Source organism: Phocoena sinus, chromosome X, assembly GCF_008692025.1.
Source record: "Phocoena sinus isolate mPhoSin1 chromosome X, mPhoSin1.pri, whole genome shotgun sequence".
Taxonomy (NCBI): domain Eukaryota; kingdom Metazoa; phylum Chordata; class Mammalia; order Artiodactyla; family Phocoenidae; genus Phocoena; species Phocoena sinus.
The window spans coordinates 52,877,105-52,897,280 of record NC_045784.1 but is presented as its reverse complement, the minus strand read 5'-3'; the positions used below and the strand labels follow the sequence as shown (position 1 = coordinate 52,897,280).

At 44.4% G+C, this 20,176-nt stretch overlaps 1 protein-coding gene across 1 annotated transcript in view; it reads left to right on the top strand.

Annotated features, from left to right (window-relative positions):
- The window catches only part of ARHGEF9 (Cdc42 guanine nucleotide exchange factor 9), a 213,991-nt gene that overhangs the window by 10,244 nt on the left and 183,571 nt on the right, over positions 1-20,176 (top strand). Inside the window, exon 2 of the mRNA XM_032620875.1 lies at positions 19,376-19,555. Within this exon, the coding sequence (XP_032476766.1) occupies positions 19,430-19,555 (126 nt within the window). The 5' untranslated portion in view covers positions 19,376-19,429. The remainder of the gene's footprint in view (positions 1-19,375; positions 19,556-20,176) is intronic.

Sequence of the window (20,176 nt, the reverse complement as noted above, 5' to 3'; positions counted from 1 at the left end):
CTCCCTCTCCCTCTCCCTCTCCCTCTCCCTCTCCCTCTCCCTCTCCCTCTCCCTCTCCCTCTCCCTCTCCCTCTCCCTCTCCCTCTCCCTCTCCCTCTCCCTCTCCCTCTCCCTCTCCCTCTCCCTCTCCCTCTCCCTCTCCCTCTCCCTCTCCCTCTCCCTCTCCCTCTCCCTCTCCCTCTCCCTCTCCCTCTCCCTCTCCCTCTCCCTCTCCCTCTCCCTCTCCCTCTCCCTCTCCCTCTCCCTCTCCCTCTCCCTCTCCCTCTCCCTCTCCCTCTCCCTCTCCCTCTCCCTCTCCCTCTCCCTCTCCCTCTCCCTCTCCCTCTCCCTCTCCCTCTCCCTCTCCCTCTCCCTCTCCCTCTCCCTCTCCCTCTCCCTCTCCCTCTCCCTCTCCCTCTCCCTCTCCCTCTCCCTCTCCCTCTCCCAACTTAAACTTTTCAGTGGGTTTTTCACATTGTCTCACTTGATCTTCTCTGTGGCCCTGTGAAGTAGGTAAAACTGGGATTACCTGCATTTTACAGATGAGAAAAATGAGGCTCAGGGATGTATCGTCATATATTGCCTGATCTGGGCTCAAGCTCTGGAAGTTACAGTGCCATTTAAAATCATTCCAGACAGCTGTATCTTCTAGAAAAGGGGTGTTACAGCTGTCTTGAGTCCAATTCCCTCATTTTGGAGGCTAGGTAACTAGGCTCAGAATGAGAAAGGGCTCACCCAAGGAAACACAGTATGTTTGAAGCAGTACTGGAGCTAGAGCATTGCCTTGCAAGGATGTGAGTTCCTGGACCCATGAGACTTGCAAGCTGCTCTTGTCTTTCAGGGATGGTAAGGGAAATCTATATGGTGTGATAGAAAGCAAAGGATCACTGAACTAGTTGTCTGTCGTTGTTTATTTAGCTCTGTGACCTTGGGCAAGTCACTTAGCCTCTATGAGTTGGTTTTCTTTTCTGATAATTGAGGCTGATAATCCCTGAGAACTTTCTGAGGCTGAAATCTCTGGGTGACTGCTGTAGTGGAGGGGCCTGACACTTGGTAGGCTCTCTGGAAATGATTTGTTAGTGAAAGGCTTACACATGAATAAAGAGGAGCTGCAAATATGAACTTAGTTGCTGGGTGACCTTGAACAAATCCCATTGTCTTTGTGCCTCATTTCTCTCTGTTACAACTTGGAGGCCTCTTTTACTTTCCTCCCTTGGAAGGATAGAATCCCTACGTCCCAGCCCATGTCTTGGGTCATTGGTGGGAAGCTGGGATTTTTTTTCGTTATAAGAAGCTTTCTTTTATTTACCCCCAGCTCCACCCACCTCGAAACCTGGCCACACATGGTGCTATGAATACCAGGCTAGCTTTCTCTCTCCCTATCTCCTGAAAAGATAAAAGAGGAATGTGGAAGAAAGCCAAAGTTAATTGTGTTTTTATTTAGTGCCTTTTCAAGTCCATCAAGCCAGAATCACCTAGGCACTTGGAAATTAAAAAACAATTCTTTGCTCCCAGGTCCTTAGCTAGAATTTGTGATGAGCATTACTGGATTTCATGATATGATTAAGAGTTATGTTAGAAATTGAAGGCTGTGCACAAATGACCTAATTAGAACAAATCTGCACTTTTCGCCTTTATCTGTATCATTTTGTTTGGGAAATTCTCATTGTCCCGGGGACAGGGCAAGAAGATAAAGACTACTGTTTAGTTTTTTTATTCCTGCCACATTTGTCTTTTCTCACAATTCTATGAGGTGAGCAAGGCCAGGATTCTTCCCATTTTATGGCTAAGTAAATTGAAACTATCAGTGTTTCCTCTTAAAAGCAGTGGTGTACTAGAAAGAGCATAGCATATATAGTTAGCTGTTATCAACCCACCCATACCAAATGGCCTTGGGCAAGGAGTTCATTCTAAAGATGCCTTCTGCACTTTGTTTCTATCTATGTCTTATTATAAAAGTTAATCAAGATAGCAGAGAAAACTAGGCAGATTTCACTATATAACTCTGGCTAGGTTGGCACTGAACCACTAATAGGCAGCTCAGGTACCTCTATTTGACCTATGATAAGTCCACCCACATATCGTCCAGGGATGCATGAGAGGCCTTGCCTAGATCCTGTGGCCCTTTGTGCCCTGTTTGGAGGTTTTCTCTTTGTAGATTTATCTGGTCATGCCTTGAGCCTAAAAGCTGGCTTAGTACCGTCACTAGTTCCCACAGTCATCCCAAAGGATGGGGAAGGAATGCTTTAGGTAAACCCCATCTCATTTTGCCTGAGCTTTAGTGAAGATTGTATGCCTTTAGGACTTTATCCCTTTTACTCCAGGTGGCTCAGGACACTGGAAGAATGAGTGTGGAATGACAAATGTAGGGAGGCAACCAGTAGCTTGTCCAGAGCTAGAGGGGGCCTAGCTAGAACGAGACAGCTGTAGGTGCTAATCCATATGCACATATCTGTGCACTGTCTTTTTGTAGTGGTGGTGGGAGGGACCAATGTTAGTCCATGATGCTTAAACTGAGAAAGTCACTGGATGAGAATGAGGAAGAACCCATAAGCCCACTCCCTTACAGTACTGCTTGGGAACCTGCTGTCTGGGGAGAGTCAAGGACTTGCCCAAAGTCTCATAGTTGGTCCTTGATCCTTGTCTTGTCTCTCTGTTCAACTCTTGGCTGCTAGACCTCATATTTTTGAGGCCTCTTGGATAAATGAAGTGGTGGCTAACCCTCTTGGGGAAAGCACCTATGAACACCATATTCAGAAAGTGACAGATGAAATTCAAACCCATGTCCTCTGACCTGCTTAGGAGCAGATTAATCCAAGTGTCTTAGAGGACACCTGTTAGAAACAAATTGTGCAGGAGGAAAATTAGTTCAGTCTTGCTGTCTATCCATGCCCTCTACCCATACCCACATGTACACACACACACTATAGGTCACATGTGATGCACACACTCAGACATATGTCCAGTATATTTGGGATACACATGGGATACACATGTGGGATATGCTTTCACATCAACACACTTGGAGCACACACATTCAGTTAACCATAAGGCACACTCACTTGCACACACTTGGCACAGGTAGGGTACATATATACAGACATGTGAGGCATGCTTATGCAAATTTGTGTGTGGACACACATGGATACATATAAAACATAACTGTACACTCACACTCACACTGAGATGCATACTCAGATATACTTCTACCCCCAAGCACACACTCCTAACGACTTACATGGACAAACAACTCTCCCACCTTGAGACACATTTGAACACACCTATGGGACACACTCACACGCCCCACACATCCCTATGGGACACTCTCTGATGCAGAACACATTCTAAGGCCAGCTGTCTCAGTCTTCCAAGTGGGCAAAACAGGGCACTGGCTCCATCTGGTGGGCCTCTATCACTTTGCTCTGCACCTTTATCCCTGAAATCAGGCTTCAGAGGGCAGTGAGCTCAGGAATAAAATGGATACTCAAGGTGGCATGTGTTATAGCAGGCTCCACCAGTCAAACAAAACTTAGAACTGAGCCGTGAGATGTTAACCGGCAGATGGAGAAGATAAATTGACACTGGTCAATGCAGAAAGCTTGAGCCTGCTCCTCTATCCCCCAATGTAGTTACAAACCATTAGGGAATGATATGATTGTGAAGTAATATCCTAGAAAACCTAAAGTAACTGAATATTAAAGTTTGTTTTTCTTGGGAATGAAGTAACAACTTGGACCAGAGTAAGTATATCTAAATTGTGGGTGGGAGGGTGTGAGGGGAAGTAGTAGGATGCATAAAGGGGGGCAGAGGCTCAGCCTCTCCTTGGCCAGTGGTGGTAGGAGAGAATAGCCACATGCTTAATGACCACAGCCCTGCCCCTAGGCATACCAGCTTAGGCCATCTGGCCCCACTAATAAGGGCTATTTTTAGAGTTTCTCAAGCTAGAAACCAGGTCGGGGTGTCCTGGGGAGGCCTTTTTGGCCCTTAGTACCAAAGGCTGGAGCTGGAAGAGGGGGCCCTAGATTGTATCTGGGTGAAGGGTGGGAAGCAGTGAGACAGGTGGCTAGAATATGCCAGGTCTGCCCTGGAGCAGCAACCTCAGAGCCCCAGTGGATTACTGTTGACTGTGACAGCCTCATATCTGTTTCTGAACTTTGGACTTGAGATCAAGAAAAACACATTTCAGTTGCTATTCTGCCACTTAGGGTATGTCTCAGTCAGGTTTCCTTCCTCTGTCTGAATCTTATTTGGTCTATGGGTAAAATCGTCAGTATTTGTCTCTCAGACACCGGCAAGGCTCAGAATTGAGAAAATGCTTTGCAGATGTATTTGTTCTTCACCAACAGATCTGTACTTACCCTATCCCTAAGCTGGTCTCGATGCATGCCAGCTACTGAGCCTGACTTACAGAGTAGCAGTAGAAAAAAGGCCAAAAAGGGGGCCAGGGAGAGGCAACCTCATGATGTCAGGTTGGTCAGAGTCATTCTTGGATCACCCTCACTCATACAGATGCTTTTCAGTGCCAGGTCAATCCTTTCCCAGAACACAGGTTTGCAACATTTAGGTGGTCATATAGCTTTGGCTCCTCAGGAACTCTATGTAGGGAAAGTGGGGAGCATCAGAAATGGAGTCTCCTTCCTAAACTAGAAAAGGCAATCTCAGATGGCCTGTACCTGCCACCTGCCAGAGGAAGTAGCCTCGAGTGCCAGTACTGGCTCTGATAAAGTGTCTTATTCTAAGTTCTGTGCCCAGGGCCATTTCACCTGCTTTGTTGAAGGGGATGGGTCGGGAACTAGACTATGTAGCACAAGTTCAGATTTCTCCTCATCCCATAAATTGTGGGCAAATTCCTTCTGAGTCTGTTTTCTGGTCTGTAAAATGGGCTTAACTGTTAAGTTTCAGGATTGTGGGGTGCAAGAATTCATGGTGACAAAGTATGTGAAAAGTGCCTTGTAAAATGTTGAACATGTTTTACTATTATTAAGAGTTCAACCAGGGTGTGATTACAGGTACTTTGGAGGTGATTCTAGGAGCTTATCTTCAGTCTATTTCTCAACTCCTTACCCCTACCCTTTTTAAAGTAGTGTTGTCTCCATTTTACAGATGGGGATACTGAGTCTCAGAGAAGGAGGGACCAGCCTGAAGATACAGGATTAGGTAGTGGTGGATTCAGGTCTAGAAGCCATGCCTTCAGATTATATTCAGTGTTCTTTCTATGGCCCCAAGCTACCACCCAATGAATTCTAGTGCTAAAAGTAAGCTGCTGGTGGCAACTTAACATATGTTAAAAATTTAGCTTTGTCTCTGACACGTAGCAAGGAATGGGGGCTCTCTGAGACCCAGCCTTCCCCAGAAGTGTCCTGCTTACCCACGAGAGGCACACCGACTGACCTGTCATCCCTTCCACAGCAGCTCATGTCCTACTTGTCTTTTGCATATTACAAGCAGTGAAGCGTTGGAGAAGATGCTAAGCTGTTGTGAGAGGGAATTGTGCTGCCCATTTAATTCACTTCAGGAGGATCCCTGAAGGCACTTGATCTACCTTGGCCACCCCCACCTCCTCACAGCTTCCTGGGTACAGAAGTTCTGTGTGACTGACCTGCCTAAGGGGTTGGGCCTAAAGGTATCTGAAGAAATAATGTTTAAGGGCCTTGATCTCTGGAGTATTTTGCCAACTCTTGAGGGATGATAGTGGAAATCCAAAAACCAAAGCTGAGAGGGTCCTTTGAGACCATCTGGGCTGACTCTCACCTGGCCTTGATGTGGACATTTAAACCCAACTAGGCTGACTTTTTCTCCCTTAGTGTGCTCTTCCTTGTACACCACAGACTCACAAGCTAGGCCATATTTCCTAGAGCCTTTCTAGCTTGTTTATTTTTGCTTTCTCAGCCCGGGAGAACGGTGGGTAGGTACAATGAGACACAGTGGTGAGAGGAAGGAGATGGAAGAGTATGTGGAGCTCAGGCCTTGGGGAAGAAGGCCTTTTGTGTCTTTTATCATCTGTCCTGATGCTAATACATTATTTTCCTGTAATTCACAGATTGGCTGTGGGAGCCTAACCCAAACTGTTGCTATTTTTACTTGTGCTGCTAAAATCTGTGTAATGACTACAGTACTGGTCTTTCTGGGGGATTGGACAAGCAATGTCAAGGGTGAGGAAACTGGAAGAAGAAAGGAGAGAGACACCTTCTGTTCTTCAAGTTTGAGAAGCCAGAGAGGTGAATAGGGAACGGTTAGTCGCCAAAGCCCTGCCAAGAAGCAGCCACACAGTTTCTTCAGCTCTCTTGACCCTAGATACCTCATTTAAAAATGACTTTATTTTTGAAAAGGTAATACATTCATATGATTCAAAAGGTACAAGAGGGTACACAGTGAAAAGTCTCACTCTAGCCCTGCCCTCCAGCCACTTGGCTTCTTCTGCAGAGGCCATCAGTGAGTCCTTCCAGAGAAATGTTCTATGGATATATAAACATATATGAATATATTCTTTTTTCTCTTTTTTATGGTAATATACACACTGTTCTATACCTTGCTATACCTTGAAGGTTCTGTGATCCTGTAGGAGCATGAGGATATGCTGTGGAGAACAGAGGTTAAGAGCCCTGGTTCTAGAGCAAAACTACTTGGGTTTTGCTTCTGGCCCTGTATGACCTTCAGCAATCACTTCATCTTTCTGAACTATGGTTTTCTCATTTTTAAAATGGGGATCAAACAAGTTACTATATGTAAAAACTTAGATTTGTCTCTGATACACACACTAAGCACTCAGTAAATTATAGCCATTTTTTATTATTAGAAAAATATTGGACTGTGAGTCAGTAGATTTGGGTTCTCTTCTGGCCTCTGCTCCTGCGTTACCTGAGGGACTTCCTTTGTCCAATCCTGTTTCTTCATCTTTAAAACGAGGTCTCATCCCTACTCTTCTTACTCCCAGAGTTGCTGGGAGGATCTAGTGAGCTTATGAATGTGAATTGAATATGAAAACAACCTAGAACTATAATGTGTTTAGCACATGGTAGGGGTGCTGCTTACTCTTTTCTGGAAGCTGCTTTAGGTGGCTTGAACCCAGTGGCCTGAACTGTGTGGAGAAAGCAGTATTCTTCCTTCTGGCAGTAGAACCCAAAGGCCATTCCTGTACTAGAGTTCTATTCTGGGTAGAGGTAGCCCATGACAAAAATTTGAAATAGTCAAGTTTTGTCTTCTGACCTTTCTTATCCCACCCCCTCCCTCTTCTGCCTTTCTTGTTTCCATGTCTCCTTCAACTCCCTTCTGTCTCTTGACAAAACCTGCTTTTAGAAGCAAGGCAGCAGCATCTGTCAAAGACAACCCCAACTTTCCATTTGAGATAACCTAGTCCAACTAGCTCAGGGAGGAGTTATATCTGCTTAAGTTCAATACTGCAAGTCAGCAATCAAGCCAAGCCTGGAGCCCATTCTTCCCATCCCACTTTTTTCACTAACATTTTCATTTTAGTATAAATTTGAAATTCAGATTCCTTAGCAAAGACATTTGGTGATAAAGGAGATACTAGAAATGTCTCCACCTAGCCTTCATACTGAGGTGTTCTTACCACTTCATTTCCAGGGAGGGTCAGATTTGTTTGGGGCCCTGAGAGGAGGATGAGGCAGGTGCTGGATGTAGTATTCAAGGGGTGACATCTGTAGAGCAGAGGGAGGAAAGAGCACCAGAAAATGTCTAAAACTGATTTCCAAAATGAAGCTCATGGAGAAAATATTAGAAGTTCTTTATATATTAAATAGTTAATCTCATCATTTAATTTCTATTTTTTGTGGAGATTTTTTATAAAACACATACTACTTTAGTAGCACTTAGATACTGGGGTAGGTGTTTATTTTTTTTACAAATTGACAGTTTTTAATCAAAACAATTGACAACTGTCCTTCTAAAAGACTGTAGGCTTATTTTCTAATCTTGGCTCTGCTGCTGACTAACTTGACACATTAGGTAACTTCCTCTTACTAGAGCCTCAGTTTTCTTATCTGTAAAATGTTGGACTGAACTAGGTGTGCTAGCTCTTGGGAGTCTCCAATCCTGGCCTTCTCTGAGTATAATAATCTACTCTTTCAGGCTTTTGAGCCCGAGACAGAGTCAAGAAGAGTTGGTTCAAGCCCTAGCATCTTACTGGATGATTTATCCCTCAGTCAGCTTCCCTGGGTCCCTTCCCTTCTTCACCCCCACCTCCTCCACCTAGCCCAGACAAGCAGAGGATCTCTTATATAAGCCTACCTGACCTACTTGAAGTTCTTTTGTTATAAGCACAATCACTTTTCCTGCAGACACAGACCGGATGCTATCCTTCCTGGGCCCTGAGGGTGGGTCTGATTGTGCTTCTCATGTGTCCTCTTTGGCAGCCTAGGTTTAGATGTTGCATCCCTCTTTCCGTAGTCTTTAAGGACACAGTGTGAAGGGGAGCCAGCTCAGCTAATTTGAGTCCCCTGTGGCCTGATCTAGTGAATGCTCACTGACCACTCCTGCTCATCCACCATTTTTCATGTCTGCTGGGAACCCAGGAATATGCTAGACTTTGTCAGGAGAAACATGACCCAACCTTGAACAGGAAATGCTCCTGATAAGGACCAGAAACACTGCTAAATGCCTTGGCCAATGTCTTTTCTTTTTCAGGGAGCAAAGGAGAAGAGGGAAATCAATAAGCTACTGGAAACTATCTTTCACTTTCTGATGGACTGTTTAAATGCAGATTTCTCTTTTGGGCCATAAGGACTCCCCAGGAGACAATTACATTCTCCTTGGAATGCCTGCCAAGGCTAGAGCCTTTGCAAGCCTGTGTCCTGGGTAGGCATGCTCAGTAGACTTCAAGGTGGTTTAAGTTGATTGAAATATGTTTATTTTTCCTCTCTCTTCTCCATATATAGGAGCATGTCACAGTGCACCTTACTAAATGCTGTTCCTGTTCTCATCACCTTAGACCAGATGGCCACATTTAATACAACATTAGAACTATTAGTTCCAACCTATCTCCTCCACTGCTCCTCCCCCCACCTACAGTCCTCCTTCCCCTACAAGATTTTAACACGACATCTGTCAAATGGATAAAAAATTACTTTCCCTTCTTCTCTCTGCTTTGCCCACCCACCCTCTGGCTGTGGTGTTGATGAGTATAGAACTATACATGTGGGAGGCACGGAGGACAGATTCTTCATGTAGTTCTAACCCCCTCCTCCTACCCTTCTGTAAACCTAGAGGAGCCCCACCCCCACCCCTTGGAGGAACGCCAAGGCTGGCCTTCAAGTCACAGTCCAAAGAAATTTAAGGCTCCCAGGGCTGGTCCCCGTTGAATCACATAAAGAAATTCAAGAACCCAGGTGCAGGGCCCAAGATGGGTCTAGGTCACCTCAGGCATTTGGGGCTTTTTGAGCCCTCTGCCTATCCCCTAGGCTTGCCCTGGCCATCTTTCAAGGTATGAAGGCAACAAGAGACCCAAATGGGTGGCTGGAACTTAGTACCCACAGCAAGTCCAAGAAGGGCATGATGCCCAGAGCAGGAATATTTTGGAGATATGGCCTAATCTGGCTCAAGACAGAGACAGACTGGGGTCAGAGTAACCTCCAGCTTGGGATGAATTGCTTCTGACTCAACTCATGGAGAGTGCATTGCTGAGTCAATTTTTTTGCTAATAATTTGTCTCTTAAAAAATTGGGAGCTGACTTGGGTAGATTGAACACAGCTCTAAGAAATTGTTTCTAGATTGTAGTGTAGAGAGATGCTGCAAGTATTTTCCATTAGGGCCATTGGGGGCCTCAGTGTTGAAGGTCAGGATGGGGGTGGGAGTGGGTGTGCAGGTGCAGATAGTCTCTTGAAGCAGACAGGGAAAATCCTCCTAGACAAACTGTTATAATTCCTTAGCCTGCCTGAAAGCTGACACAAGAAGGAGAAGCCAGGGGACAGAGTTTCAGAGATTCTGGTTTCTTCTGAATGGGCCAGTGCAGTAACAGGAAATTCTTGTACTTCAAACTCTGGCTCTAGAAAGTTTAAAAGACTCTTGGTCTCAGTATGATATATGATTTAGAATCACTTGGGCTGCTTGTTAAAAATGCTGGGATGATTCTGAGCAGAAGGTCTGGGGACCACAAATCAAGAAACTGGTGTAATGAATCAGAGGCACCTGAATAGTGCCAAAATAATCCAAAACAGCTTGACTAACTTTTATTCCCAAGATGCTTTGAAGGTGCAAGCTGATGCTTATCAGGTTGGGAACTATTCTAGTATGGGAGACTTCTCCAGCCAACAGTATCATGGTTGGTGGTCTGGAAACATTTCTTCTCTCTGATCTGTGCAATACTTGGCCCAGTTGACTGCATTTTCTCTAAAGGACTTTTTCCTTCAACAAGACCAAACTCTTAACGTCTTGAACTTTGGGGCAGCAGCTGGGTCTTACTTCAGAAACTCCTGGGCCCATTAGGTTGAGCTAGTGGCTGAAGTTTCATACCAGAAAAGTCCATTGCTAAGGTCTACACCAAACAAGCAACTTCCCTTACCTTCATATGTTTGGTCACCGTTATAGCTGAGATCACTTTGTAACTTTTCTTGGGAGAGGTTTAGAAAGAGGTGTTATCCTTTGTTATTAGTCTGTGATGAATGAGAAAATGTCCTGGATGGCTTCATATCTTAAGATGCTTGCCTGGGTTTCCCAAGCTTTTAGTGGCTGACAGGTGTGAGTTGGCTTGTGACATTGGCGTCTGGATGAGGTGGTCTGTCTTGCTCTTGCTGAGCGGCCTGCATCTATGATCACCTTTCAAATCAAGCCAGCCTATCTGGGGTTCATGTTTCCCAGGTGTGGCTAAAGCCAACCTTCATTTTATTAAAATGAAAAATGGATGGTACAATGAGATATTGAAGAAAGCCAACGCCTAATGACTCACAAATCACATGCCCAAACTAGGAAAAAGATGATCATATCATGAAAAGTGACAGTATTTGCATATTTCCTTTTAGTGCATTTAGAGCCATCATCACTTAAATGCATTAATTATTCTGCTCAGAAATGAAATTATTTAGTTATGGGTGATAGCAATACCCTGATTAAAGCTGAAACTAGCTAAGTGTGAACTATTAAGTCACAGGGGGAAAAAAAAGCAATCCTTATGATTTTTTTTAAAATTCATGTTGTTTTTTCTTACCTGACATCTCTTCTTCTTTCCCTGATGCCCACTGAGCATCTGCAAAGATCTTCAGCAAAAACCAGCCCACCCCAGAAGCCGCCTGGTCATAAATCCTACCGGCAATGGATTGGCCTATAGGCCACCTGGTACATGTTATGCAAACAATTTCTTTGGCCCCATAGAATATTCTGCAACCTGAACAGAAATGCTCACTCTGTTGCTGTGTTCTTCCTCTGAGCTTGCCTGGCTTTAGGGCTCTGGTCATAGAACTTTAGAGGCTAAAAACAATGTTGTTCATTAAAGATTAAGCAGATGTTTTAGATTTACTGTTCACAAGTGTACAGTCTGAAGAATAACACCCTGGTTGATAACTTGAATAACTCCACATTGTCTAATATCTTCTTCTTATCCTAGGTAGAAATTAGTGAAAGAGTCAAGGGAGAGAAAATACAGGCTGGAGTCATCAGAGACAGGATTAAGGAGCAGGTAGGCTAAGATCCTACAGCAGGGAAGAGGCAGCATAGCTCCAGTGTCCCTACACTTAACCATGGCCAAGGGAATGGCTGAATCAGAGGCACAGAGGTAGGAGTTATCTGCCTGCAAGAGACTCAGTTTGACTAGAGTGGAAGGTCCCTGTCAGGTTCAAGACAAGGATTGGATCCATAGATGGGGCTAGATTAAGGAGAATTTTGAGAGATTGACAGTAGAGAGTTCTTGAGGCTTCTTGAGCATGGATAATGGCACCAGCAAAGAAGTTTTGTGAAGTACAATTATTGAGTAGCTTGAGGAGGAAAGAGACCTGTGAGTAGCAGGAAGGCCAGTTGGGAGGCAACTTGAGGTGATAAGGGCCAGACCTAGGATAAGGCATTGAAAAAGAAGATAAAGGGTTATATCTGAGAGAGATACATGTAGAAGAAAGAAACAGCACACCCAGAAAAGTTATCAGAAATGGGAAAAATGAGGAAGGAGGGAAATGAGGCCTTATTATGAGTTTTACATATGTTTTATTGGAGGCAGTAGCAGGCCCCCAGGGAAATGTGGAACAGGTAGTGGGAAATATGGAACTGGAGGTACTAAGAGCCAATGTCATGAGAAAGATGATTTATCTGAGGAGCTACATGGAGAGAACAAAGAGTAAATGTCCCCATTGACTTTTGAATAGGACAGTCAAGGGCCAAAGTGGGAAACCCATTCCTCAGTTTTCCCAGCCAGTCTGACTGGCCTGTGCTTTAATGTGTCACTAACAATGCCTGAGTGAGTTATATTCAAGAAGGGACTAGTCAGTGCCAAGTTCTCATTTTCCTGAGTGGAGAGCAAAGAAAGCATACTGGCAAGCACAAAGATGGGTGAGAAGAAATAAGCTGCAATAATGAAATTCCTGTCCTTGCAAAGCTCAAGTGTTACCCTCAATAGAAAGCCAGGGCTGGAAAGGACTTGAGAAGTCATCTATTTGATTCAAGTCTGTAGCTTGATGGATAAAGAAACTGAGACAGGTAAATGGACCTATCCAAGGCGATTCAATGAGTTACTGGCAGAACTTCCTCCAGTAGCCAGTCTTTTGGTACCTCCCCGCTGTTGTTGGAACAGTCTGCTTTACATCTTTCCAGAAGTGGGTGAGATTGTTGTCCTTGAACATTTTGGGCAAGATAACCAGAGTCTGTTTACAAGGCCATATGAAAAGGACATCTAGTTTATTCAGGAGAGAGAATAAAATCCCAGCCTATTTTAGATGTGCTTAAAGGGAACAAAGGAAGGAATCTTGCTCTTGTCCATGCCTAGCTGTTGAGGGAGGGGACCTTCTGAGAGGATGGGGGCAGGTACCAACTGAGAAAACCTTACAGAAAGGCAAAACTCCTTCATACCCCTCCTTGTCCCCTTGTGAAGCTTCTCAAAATGCAGGCCTGGCTCAGCTACTTTCATGGCAACTGGAACATATGCTATTCTAAACAACACTTTTTTTAACCTTTCCCTCTTCTATTTCTTGCCATTAAAATTCTAGTATTTCTGGCAGCCACCCAGGCTAATTAAACAACTATTTTGGGGGTGGTATTGCTCAGCTAGAGGGCAAGAATATGAAGGGGAAGGCAAGTGGTACAGCTCTGGAAAACTGGTGAGGGCTTTATTTCTGTGTTGGCAAGGCCTGGCATTGGGAATCCTCCTTACATGACCCAAAATACCCATTCTCAGACATACCAACCACTGAGGAATGCCTCCTAGACAGGCAGGGAGCCCGACCTGTGGGGGTGGCATGGGGATCCTTGGAAGAATGAGGCATCAGGAGAGGCACGGCTAAAGCCTAGGCTAGAAAGATTCTCTAGGGCAGTGGTTCACCAAGTGTGATTCCTGAACCAGCATCGTAGGCATCCCCTGGGAACTTGTCTGAAATGCAAGTTCTCAAGCCCCATTTCAGACCTACTGAATAAGAGACTCATGGGGCCTAGCAATCTGTGTTTTAACAAGCTTTCTAGAGGATTGAGAACTACTGCTTTAGGTCATTTACAGAGTGGGCTGGTCTCCCTGGAGAGAGAAACCAGCTGGGAGACCTCTCTCCCTGCTATCTTGGCAGGTAGTGTTGGGGATGGGCAAAAGCAAAGCTATACGATAAGCTCAACTAGAGATTCAAATCTGCTCTACCACCTACTAACTGGGTAACTGTGGGCTACTTGGTAATATCACAGGTTATCTTCAGTAAAAATGGGGATGTTAATGCTTACCTTGGAGAGCCATAGAGACTAAGATCACAAAAGAAAGTCTCTTACCCAATGCCTGGCATATGTTTGCAACAAGTGTAAGTTTCTCTTTCTCCCTCCTTCCCTTTCTTTCTCCCTGTTTTACTTTCTTCCTCCCTTCTTCCTTGCCTTCTTTCCTTCCTCCTGAAAGGGCCCACTGGACACTCCAAGTTAGCTGTAGGCACATTCCTCATTGTTTATCAGAGACCAGCCTAAGAGATCAAACTCCCAATGCCTACAGGGTACAGTGATCATATTTCCAGGTTAAAAGTCAGGGCACATGGGTAGGACAATGGGATAGAATATTTGAAATTAGAATTCCTGGGAAATATAGATAAAAACAAATTGGATATCATTCCTTCTTTTTTTTTTTCGGTACGCAGGCCTCTTAACTGTTGTGGTCTCTCCCGTTGCGGAGCACAGGCTCCGGACGCACAGGCTCAGCGGCCATGGCTCATGGGCCTAGCTGCTCCGCGGCATGTGGGATCTTCCCGGACCGGGGCACGAACCCGTGTCCCCTGCATTGGCAGGCAGACTCTTAACCACTGCACCACCAGGGAAGCCCGATATCATTCCTTCTTTAAGAATTATATCAATATTATGACTCTTCCCCCCTTTATCTTCTTATTCATGTCCAAAAGTGTCTTTGGTTTGGGGATGCAGAACACTGTATGTCCCACTCACTGGTAAGTCTGAGCAAGAACCAACCTATATTTAGTCCTGTACTCGAAATGCCCTGAGGATTGGGAATTATTTTAGAAGTCACATCAGCACTGTCCCAAGGCCAAGAGCTATTTGGGTACCTTGCTGGAGTAACCCAGTACCACCTTCTGGCTTTGTGTTGGGCTTGCAAGATGAAGAAGTTGGGATAGTTGGGAAATTAGGAATTTGGGGGGGCGTGAATAAACCAGTTATAAACAAGAAATAAAGAACTTAAGTCTTGATATAGCCACTCCTACATGGACTTTTCTTGGCTTTCTTCCTCTTATAGGTAGCTCTGTACGATTTGATAATTTGATCAGCTCCTGCTACTCGAAACTCTTGTCCTTGATTTTTATGAGATTGCACCCCTTGGTATCCTAACTATGTTCTGACAGCTCCATTTTGGTTTGTTTCTCTGGCTCCTCTTCTCTTCCTTTCCTCCCATTATTGTTTTCCTACGTTTCTGGCCTTCTTTCTTAGCACTTTCTTCCAGGGCAAACTTCCTTGGTTTCTACAATTTCTTCTGGGCCATTGACTCCCAAACCTGTATAACTATCTCCCCTGATCTCTCTTGAACTTCAAATCTACCTGCATGTCCTGCTGGCCCCCAACATTCAGCATATCAAAGAGAAAACTTGTCATCTCTTCTCCCCTTCCAAAACCAACATTTCCTCATAACTTACCCTCATGCCTTAATGATCACACTTAGGAGTGAACTCCCTCTGCCAAATCAACTTTGGCCTCCTCCTTTTACTCAAAGGAGATCTAAATACCTTCAAACAGGTCTCCAGTCCACCTTTCTAGCTGCGGTTCAATCCCACTCTTCCCAGCCCTTTCCAACTCCACTACATATTTACCATCAAATTTCCCATAGCCTTCACCTTTGACACTTTACTCTGCCTTTCTTGTTCCCTACTCTGTAACAATCCTAACAATCTTTTTTTTTATCATCTTTATTGGGGTATAATTGCTTTATAATGGTATGTTAGTTTCTGCTCTATAACAAAGTGAATCAGTTATACATATACATATGTTCCCATATCTCTTCTTTAAGGCCTATTTCAGTGCCCCATAAAACTGTTTTAGAGTCCAATAGCCACACATGATCCTTCCTCTGAAGTCTTGTACTAGGCCAGAGTATACCAGGCACTGTATGAGGCACTATACATCCAGAACTCAGTTCACCTTCTCTACAATTCTGCCTGTGAGGCAGGTATTAATATCTCCATTTTGCATATGAAGAAACTGAAACCAAGGGTTGTATAGCTTGAAAGTCTCGTCCATGGCTTTTGTGATATTGTACTTCTTACATGCTGACAGTTCCATTTTGGTTTATTTATGTGGCTCCTCTTGTACTCCTCACCTCCCATTGTCACTGTTACTTTCTAAAGTAGCAAAGCCCAGAATGGAAGCTAGGTTGGCTTGCCCTTAACCACCTTTGCATACTGCTTGAAGGGCATTCACTGTTGGTACCCAAAGGGCCTTTGATCTTCAGGTAAGGACTGTGGCTGAATCACAGTAAGCAGATCCCTGCACACAGTGGGAATGCACTCAATGAGTGTTGGGTGGAAAATGGATGAGCAAAGTCATATTTATGAAAAATTGTAGCAAGTTAAAAGTCAATCCTGTATACAAAGGGGAGATTTAAAACCAATTTCCAGCAGCCCAAACTTAAAACATCTCAGAAGATAGGGAAGAACATTCCCTTATTCCTGCTTGCACTTGTGACTAGAGAATACAGGAGCCCTATACAGCTACCAGCCCCTTCTGGATTGCCCTTCTCTCATTATCTGCACACACATCTGTCAACTCTTGGTTCAGTGTCTTACAGCTTGTGAATCAGGTGGGGGTGTAGAATTATTCTCACTTAACAGATTAAGAAAGTGAGACTCAGAGGCAGCATAGTTTATAAGAGCAGAGGCTCTATAAAAGCCAGACTGTGCCTGCATTTGAATTATGACTTAAGTACTTATTGGCTGTTTGAATTTGGGCAAATTATTTAATCTCTCAGAGCTTCAGTTCCCTCGTCTGTAGGATAGGGATAATAATAGTGTTTCCTCAAAGGGTTGCTGTGAGGATTAAATGAGTTGATGTGTGTAAAGTGCTTAGAATAGTGCCTTACATATATTTAGTGCTCTATATTAGCTAATATTATCATCTTTATCATCCCTTCTTTAGCAAGGTCTTAAATCCAAGTGTTCTTTTTCCACCTTCTCTATCTATGGTGTTATGTTGGGGAAAAAATGGTTCACTAGGCTGGCCATCTTGTGACCTTAGGCAAGTCACTCCTGCTATATTATACCTGATCTATAAAATGAGGGATTAAGGGTGATGATCTTTGAAGTGCTGCCTAGTTCTGTCGTTGATTCCAAGTAGGCAGTGACAACAGGCTTGCCAGTTGGTTTGTGGCCACTGGGTCCTATCCAGGGATTGGCCTTGTCCAGGGCATAGCTGGACTTTGTGACCTGAGTGCCCAGGCATGTCAACTGGACTAAATGGGGACAAGAATGAGCCAAGTGCTGCTGGGAGAATCCAAGCATGGAGTCTCTCAAAAGAAGACTGCACTGTAGAAAAAGTACAGGCAGTGGAATCAGCCAGAACTGGGACTAGGGTAATTCAAACAGCATCACAGATAGAGTCCTGAGCAGAGCATTGGTAAGTGATTCCAAGATCACTCTTTGACCCTTGATAAAAAGTCAATGATATATCTTTAGACTATAAGCCCTCATGGTGCTCTGAGTTGGGCCTGTATGTGCTTATCGAGCTCTAGCAGCACCCTGTTGGTACCCATCTTTGGCAGGAGAGGGGAGACTTCTCTGTAAATACTTATTTTATTGAGGTCAGTGACCAGCAATTCTTCTTCTCCACTGAGGCCAGAACAAGAAGATATTGACTTTTAGTGTAATTGGAAGAAAGCAAATTCAACATATAAATAAATCTCCTCTTAGGGGCACCAGTAACTGAAGGTGGCTGTCCAAGTCTCTTTCTTTGGGGTTGAAGAATGTAGCCATCTTGTTTATGATATTATGAATGGAGTTCTGTGAGTTCATTTTAGCTTATTAGTAAACATTGGTAGTATGGCATGATAGGTATTAGTGCATATACAGTCAGAAGACTGAGCTCCATAATTTATTACATGTGTGATTGGCCAAAGGACCAGGTCACCACTCTGAGCCTCAGTTTCCTTATCTTTAAAATATGGGTAATAGATCCAGCTCATTCAGTAAGGATCAAGTGATGCAGTAGATGTGAAAACACTTTGTGAACAGTAAAGCATGAGGTACTTTAAAGGTGTTATTACAAAAGGTCCTATTTGAAATCTCTTTTACATCCAAGCTGAGGAGCTCTCTCTATGCCTTCTATAGAAGGCACAATGGCTAGACCCCTGAGCAATGAAGGATGCCTCATGCAGGAGCTAACCAACAGAATGCCTTAACTAAGTCAAAAGATCAGTGTGTGTTTTTTCTCCTGTGTGTGATGTGTTTTCTCCTGTGTGTGATGTGTTATACATTAATATCATGACCATAGGGTTATTCTCTGGCTGGTATGTTGGAAGGCAGACCTGTGTGAGAGGATGCATGCTCCATATTCTGTCTCTGTTATCTTTAAATTGTTTTGACTTCAGTCTTGTGGAGCCATAATTGCCTTGGGGTCCTTCCTCAAAGTAGGCTGATGGAAAAGATGACTTCTAGAGGACATGTTCAGCAATTCAGTTCTGGGGAGGGAATGTTTGAGTCCTTTGCCTGACAGGACATATGTTCTCTATTCTGGAAATTGTTCCTCCAAATGCCAGAAAGATTGATGACCCATACAGGCTGGAACCAGTTATGGGAAAAAGAATACATAACACAGTGGTCAGGATGGTAGCCAGAGAGAAACTAACTATTCCCCGACACCCATCCTCATCACTGTGCATAGACAAGTGTCATGAACATATGTGTGTGTATGTTTATGTGACAGTGGCATAGATGTCTGCCTGGCGCTATGTGGAGCCAAGTCCTGCTGGCCACAAATTCTAAGGACCAAGGTTAGGCTCTGTGCATAGCCCCTGCCTTGCTGACTGAAACTGAGCTTACCCCTTAACTTGCTTATGGTTCAGTTTTGCCATCTATCAGATGTAGAAGTCAACCTAGATTCCCTGTGTGTCTTACAGGGTGGTTGTTTAAATCACTGAGTGAATCTGTGACAATGTCGAGTTTCTTGGGAGCAAGGCATCACAGAACACCATATTCTTTCATACCTATGAACACATGACCTCTCTGGATAGCATCATGTGTGGGTGAGAACAGGAGGCTGCAGGACTGGGGTCCATTATATGTGAGGAATGCTGTGGTCTGTAACTCCTGAGGGTGGGGTACAGTAGGATTAAATAATGTATCACCAACTCTCAATTGGACAGTTCCAAAGAAGAAGAAGAAAGGGGGAGGAGCACAGAGAATTTATAGCAAATATGCTCGAGCCTCATTTTAGCCATTGGTTTCAGACTCTCTGCCCATTCCAGCTCCAGGGCTGCCTCGAGGTACCAAGGAGAATGGATTGGAGCTTTTTCTTCTCTAGGGAAGGAGATCTTGAGTAGGGATAAAATCATGAGGCCTGTGTAGTCCATATACACATTCTGGGTCATTCTACCCACTGGCTAATGGAGAGTTGATAGTATTATTTGTCTTGTAGTCCAGTGGAACTTGCTCTCCCAATGTCATCTCCATCACCCTACCCTTCATCACTAATATGTGAGTTTTTCCATAAGTAGTAGAGATTTGGGGAGGGGGGCAAGTAAGGTAGCTAGACGTGTGGACTGAACACATTCTTATTTTGTCTCCTAAGCTGATCACTGGAGATTCCATCGTTAGTGCTGAGGCAGTATGGGATCACGTCACCATGGCCAACCGGGAGTTGGCATTTAAGGCTGGCGACGTCATCAAAGTCTTGGATGCTTCCAACAAGGATTGGTGGTGGGGCCAGATCGACGATGAGGAGGGATGGTTTCCTGCCAGCTTTGTGAGGGTGAGTGTCAGCCTTCACTCTCCTCTCCTGTCTCCTTGGCTACTTGCCCCTGGCCTCCCCTTCACCAGCCCTTGGTCTCCTCCTTCCCCTTCTTGTGGCTCCTCACATTTTTCCCCATGTGTTTGGTCACCTACCCAGGGCCTGGGCTTCCTTTAATCTTTGCCCTTCTAGTTTTGAGACTTTTTTATCTTGTTTATTTTAACAATCCCCACCTCCTGCCTCCCACCTTCTACCCACTGTGACTTTGCACAAATCACTTTCCTTTTTGCCTTGATGGTTTTGAAGACGCTTTTAACTCTATATTGCTGTGAAATTTTACCTTTCTTCTCTCTCTTTTCTGCTTTCTTTCTTTTCCTTGCCTCCTCTTATTTTATCCTTTCTTTTTATAGATCTCTTCCCACCCTCTTTCTCCCCTCCCCACTCCTCTCTGCTTCCTTTGCCCCCTTTCTCTCATTTAGGGAAGTGTGAACACCCCTGCGTGTTGTCTTATGATTGTCTACAGCTGTGAATGTAAGCGTCTGGGCTCTCTACCCTCCCAGGGGTTGGAGTTTACTCATTGCAAATCTTACTTTTTGCAAGGTGGCTGGGAACTAAGATGTGTCCAGGGTGGGAAGCAGGCAG